This window comes from Cebus imitator, unplaced genomic scaffold (genome assembly GCF_001604975.1).
Source record: "Cebus imitator isolate Cc_AM_T3 unplaced genomic scaffold, Cebus_imitator-1.0 Scaffold299, whole genome shotgun sequence".
Lineage (NCBI taxonomy): Eukaryota > Metazoa > Chordata > Mammalia > Primates > Cebidae > Cebus > Cebus imitator.
The window spans coordinates 1,303,439-1,308,780 of record NW_016107614.1 but is presented as its reverse complement, the minus strand read 5'-3'; the positions used below and the strand labels follow the sequence as shown (position 1 = coordinate 1,308,780).

Sequence of the window (5,342 nt, the reverse complement as noted above, 5' to 3'; positions counted from 1 at the left end):
AAACTGGGTCCACCCAAACATGACGATTCCCGTGGCATTCTTGCCCTTTCCCTATATTTCTGGCAACATGGCTACCCCCACGAATCCCCACGTGTGTAGAACATCATCATGCCCTGTATTTGCATGTTAAAAGGCTAGGGTAGGAAGGCCAGTTTTTTTGAGGGCTACATAAATGACATGCCTAGTCAAACCAATCCCCTGAGCCCTATGCAAATCAGACACCACTACCTCCTGGCTCAGTGTATATACCTAGCTAATATCTGTGGCAAGGTGGGGTTCCCTCTCTCAGCTCTGAAGCTTCCCCCTGCCCCCCACCACCCCGTCTCTGTACAGGGGAGCTTCTTCCTTCTCCCTTCCTTCTTGCCTATTAAACTCTCTGCTCCTTAAAACCAACCAACCAAACAAAAAACCCCCCATAAAACCCAGAAAAACCAGGCTGTAGTTTGCCTATCCCTCTATAGAAGGTGAGTGAGTTGTTAGCCTTTTTACCCCTCAGGACATCAAAGCATATTGATATTTCATTACTTTTCCTCTCTGCCTGTTAAATACTGCCCTGTTCATTTTACAGAGTGGGAAAAATACACTGAAAAAACAGTCTAAGGCTACATCTGAAATCTACGTGTCTTTTTTTTTTTGAGACAGAGTCTCACTCTGTCATCCAGGCTGGAGTGCAGTGGCATGATCTCAGCTCACTGCAACTTCCATTTCCCAGGTTCAAACGATTCCTGCCTCAGTCTCCCAAGTAGCTGGGAGCCCGCCACCATGCCCAGCTAACTTTTTGTATTGAAATCCGTATGTCTTGTGTCTCAATTCTAATCAACTCTGCCACATACACCAGTGAGGAATGTAGACCTCGAATTAGTTCATAGATACTTTATACCCTCCGTCCCTGCCTGTAAAGTTGGCTTGAATAGACATTGGAGACCTGGGCTCAGCAAGCCAGCAAGACATTCCAACTAGCGATACCAGTACCTTCCTTCTCCAGGAGCAAGGAGTGACACTGGAGTAGCACCTGTGACAAAAGCTGGATTCCTCGTGCCCGGGTTCGGGGTTCTGGATTCTCTAGAGAGGACCTGGGGGGAAACACGATACAGAGAACCTGCTATTACTCAGTTCAAATGTTTGAAGAATTAAATATTTTACATTAGTCACACTTACCCCCTGGGCATGGAAGCAGAGCCAAGCCCTGTTAAGAATAAAAACTGCCCAGGAAGGTATTCCTGAGGTAACGGCATTACAGATACCAGTAAGGACAGAAGGCTTACTAGCGATCCCCAGACTTATCTGGCATCATTAGAGGCACATGTGACACCAAGAGCCAACAGAAGTTTCTGCCTCCAGGCACTCCCAGCTTGGCAACTAATGAACACTGTGCTTACTCTTTCTCCTCAGTGATAAGATTTCTTCCCAGAGACATTCCCCTGAAACAGAGCTTAGCAGCTACCCACAGGGTTTGAGAGATGATTGGCAGCTGCAGCTTCTACCAAAATGAGGAGAATATGTGCATTTTTGTAAATTAATGCTAAGGAAAAAAATGCTTGGAATCACCACCAAGTTCCTAGGGGGAAAGAAAACATGAAAACCCAAAACTTTATAACTGGAAGGTTACAAACTAAGATAGCTAGAATATAGCTTTAACTAGGTAGGATTATTGATATGAGAAGCTGGACTGAAGCTACAAGGAAGTGACTTGCCCTCAAAATTGCTCTACGGAGATTACACTGAAACATTCTAGAAATAATCTAAGCAGGAACAAGCAGAGAGTGGAAGAGTTCTGGCCACGACAATTGTACTGAACCTCAAGGGTAAGAGTATATATAACTAAGAGTAAGGGGACAACAATAAGATCGCTCTTAACAGGATCCCCATAGGATAAAAAACCTGTAGAAAAGTTTCTACTCAGGAAGTAGAAAACTGTGCATTCAGTCTGGGTGTGGTGACTCACACCTGTGATCCCAGAATTTTGGGAGACAGACAGGAGGATCATTTGAGCTCAGCAGGTCACAACTTGCCTAGGCAACACAGTGGGACCCCGTCTCTACAAAAAATATTAAAAAATTAGCTGATCATGGTTGCGTATGCCTGTAGTCCCAGCTACTTGGGAGGCTGAGGTAGGCGGATCACTTGGGCCCAGGAGATTGAGGCTGCAATGGGCCGTGATTGCTCCTCTGCACTCCAGCATGATTAACAGAGTAAGACCCTGTCTCAAAGAAAAAGAAAAAAGAAAACTATGCATATGAAGCATTTAAAAATGGACCAAGGCACACAAATGCATTATTAGCAGCACTATTAGGAACAGTCAAAAAGTAAAGACAATCTAGATGTCCATGCACTGATAAATGATTAAATAAGATCCATATCCAAAAAATGGAATATTATTCAGCAAGAAAAGAAATGCAGAACAGGTCGGGTGTGGTGGCTCATGCCTGTAATCCCAGCACTTTGGGAGGCCAAGGTGGGTGGATCACAAGGTCAGGAGTTCAAGACCAGCCTGGCCAATGGTAAAACCCTGTCTTTACTAAAAACACAAAAATTAGCTGGGTGTGGTAGTGGGCGCCTATAGTCCCAGCTACTTGGGAGGCTGAGGCAAGAGAATCACTTGAACCTGGGAGGTGGAGGTTGCAGTGAGCCAAGATCGCTCCACCGCACTCCCGCATGGGAGACAAAGCGAGACTCCGTCTTAAAAAAAAAAGAAAAAAGAAAAAAACAAAAGAAATGCAGAACTGCTATGTGCTGCAACATGGATATATTTTGAAAACATGCTAAGTGAAAGAAACCAGCAACAAAGGTCACATGTGTGATTCCATTTATATGAAATTTCCAGAGTAGCCAAATCCATAGATGCAGAAAGTAGATTAGTGATTGCCAGGGGCTGGGAAGAAGAGGGAAGGGGAAATGACTGCTAGTAGACATAGGTTTCTTTCTGGAGTAATGAAAATGTCCTCAAATTGTGCCGAGAATGCACGAATCTGTAAATATACTTTTTTTTTTTTTTTTTTTTTTTTTTCTGTAAATATACTTTTTTTTTTTTTTTTTTTTTGAGACGGAGTTTCGCTCTTGTTACCCAGGCTGGAGTGCAATGGCGCGATCTCGGCTCACCGCAACCTCCGCCTCCTGGGTTCAGGCAATTCTCCTGCCTCAGCCTCCTGAGTAGCTGGGATTACAGGCACGTGCCACCATGCCCAGCTCCTTTTTTGTAGTTTTAGTAGAGACGGGGTTTCACCATGTTGACCAGGATGGTCTCGATCTCTTGACCTCGTGATCCACCCGCCTCGGCCTCCCAAAGTGCTGGGATTACAAGCTTGAGCCACCGCGCCCGGCCTTTGTAAATATACTTTTAAAGCCACAGAATTGCATACTCTAAAATGGTGAACTTTATGATATGTGAATTATAAATCAATAAGGGTATGTATATATATATATTTTTTTGATAGGGGTCTCACTCTGTCACCCAGGTTGGAATGCAGTGGCATGATGTTTACTGCAACCTCCGCCTCCCAGACTCAAGTGATTCTCCCACCTCAATCTCCCGGGTAGCTGGGACCGCAGCCACCTGCTACCATGCCCGGCTAATTTTTGTATTTTTAGTAGAGACAAGGTTTAGGGAGCCGGGGGCGGTGGCTCATGCCTGTAATCCCAGCACTTTGGGAGGCTGTGGCAGGCAGATCGCCTGAGGTCAGGAGTTCGAGACAGGGTTTAACCATGATGCCCAGGCTAGTCTTGAACTCCTGAGCTCAGGCAATCCACCTGCTTTTGCCTCTCAAAGTGCTAGGATTACCGTGTGAGCCACTGCACCCTGCCAATGGTGTATTTTTTTTTAATGGACCAAGGCCACCACAATGTGAGTAGAAAGGCCAGATAGTCTGTTATGTGGGAGAAATGTGTAACAATGACTTCGTTTTTTAATTTACCCCAATTTTCTAGTTTTTTTGCTTTAGAAGACATGCTGTGACAATGAACAACTCTTACTAACAAGACTTGTCAATTCCAATGGTCTATACCAAGTGTGAAATATGAAGAAAGTAAACATTAGACTACAAGCACATACTCCTCTAAGTGCTTAGAATCCCAAGCTACAACACTGATTTATCTGCTGTTTCCCAAAGCCTTTTCTCCTAGTGGGGATCTGCAGCAGGGTCAGCCTCCTGGGAACTCCCCAGGCTGGGCCCACAGCTTGTTCTGAGTCAGGTCTACGCAGGCTAGCATCCCATGGAGGTAGGTGGGTCTAAAGATGCATAAAGGAATCCCAGTTCTAATTAGCCAACAGCTGATGCCCTTCAACCATGTACCTCATGCCAAAGCTGTGGGCTGTACCAGGAGTTGATGTGGCCTATAGGCTGTGTGCTCCCAAACACTACTAAAGAAGCCTCAGACGGATGGCATGAAACTTTTTTTGGGAGAAACAATTCAAACACATTGACTTAGACAGAGATACTAATATGGAAGGGGGCTGCTTGGCTACAGGACAAATTCAGGCTCTGGAAAGCAGCAATGCACAAAAGTAACTTTTCAGAATATGCAGTCAGGGTTGGAGAAGAACATTCTATAGCAGAGGGTCTTACCCAAGGGCTTCCACAACTTGTAACACTGTATAGTTGCCAGATTTCACATCTGCAGGAAATAAAATAAATAAATATGAAAAATCAAACCCTACCAAAGGGTTGAATAACGCTAATTACTAATGTTTCCTGCCTGCCCTAGGCTTTGTACCTTGGGGCCCACTATACTTGTCAAGAGCCCTCCTAGATAAGCAGCAGCATTACTGTAATATTGCAAATATCCAGCTTTGTATAAAAATTGAAAAGGAAATAAATATATCGCTTGCAAATGACATGAATGTATATCTTGAAAATCTAAGAGAAATAAAAAATACTACAAACAAAATAATTTGTTAAATTAGCTGGGTATAAAATATTATGAAATTTAAAATCTTCATATATATACGTATACACAATAGCCTGTAGAATGATGTAAGGAAAAAAGACCCTATTTATAATAGCAAAAAAAGAAAAAGGAAAAAAAAAAAAAACATGGATATAAACTTTTTTCCCTCATTTTTGAAAATCATGGTAAAATACATTAGATAAAAACATTTTTTTTTGGCTGGGCGAGGTGGCTCACGTCTGTAATCCTGGCACTTTGGGAGGCCAAGGCGGGCAGATCATGAGGTCAGGAGATCGAGACCATCCTGGACAACATGGTGAAACCCTGTCTCTATTAAAAATACAAAAAAAGGCCAGGCGCGGTGGCTCAAGCCTGTAATCCCAGCACTTTGGGAGGCCGAGGCGGGTGGATCACGAGGTCAAGAGATCGAGACCATCCTGGTCAACATGGTGAAACCC

General features: G+C 43.9%; 1 protein-coding gene across 5 annotated transcripts in view; it reads right to left on the bottom strand.

The window, feature by feature from the left end:
• Positions 1-5,342, bottom strand: part of MMS19 (MMS19 homolog, cytosolic iron-sulfur assembly component) — a 45,288-nt gene that overhangs the window by 23,956 nt on the left and 15,990 nt on the right. For 4 of the 5 annotated variants that reach the window (XM_037729352.1, XM_017502757.2, XM_017502760.2 and 1 more), the window contains exons 2-3: positions 4,563-4,611; positions 973-1,073 (exon numbers count right to left, since the gene is read on the bottom strand). Coding sequence is in view for 3 of the 5 variants with exons in the window: in XM_017502757.2 (XP_017358246.1) it covers positions 973-1,073; positions 4,563-4,611 (150 nt within the window). In the remaining 2 variants the exon portion in view is untranslated. Of the gene's footprint in view, positions 1-972; positions 1,074-4,562; positions 4,612-5,342 lie in introns of those variants that run through there. The other variant, XM_037729353.1, reaches the window with a different exon arrangement.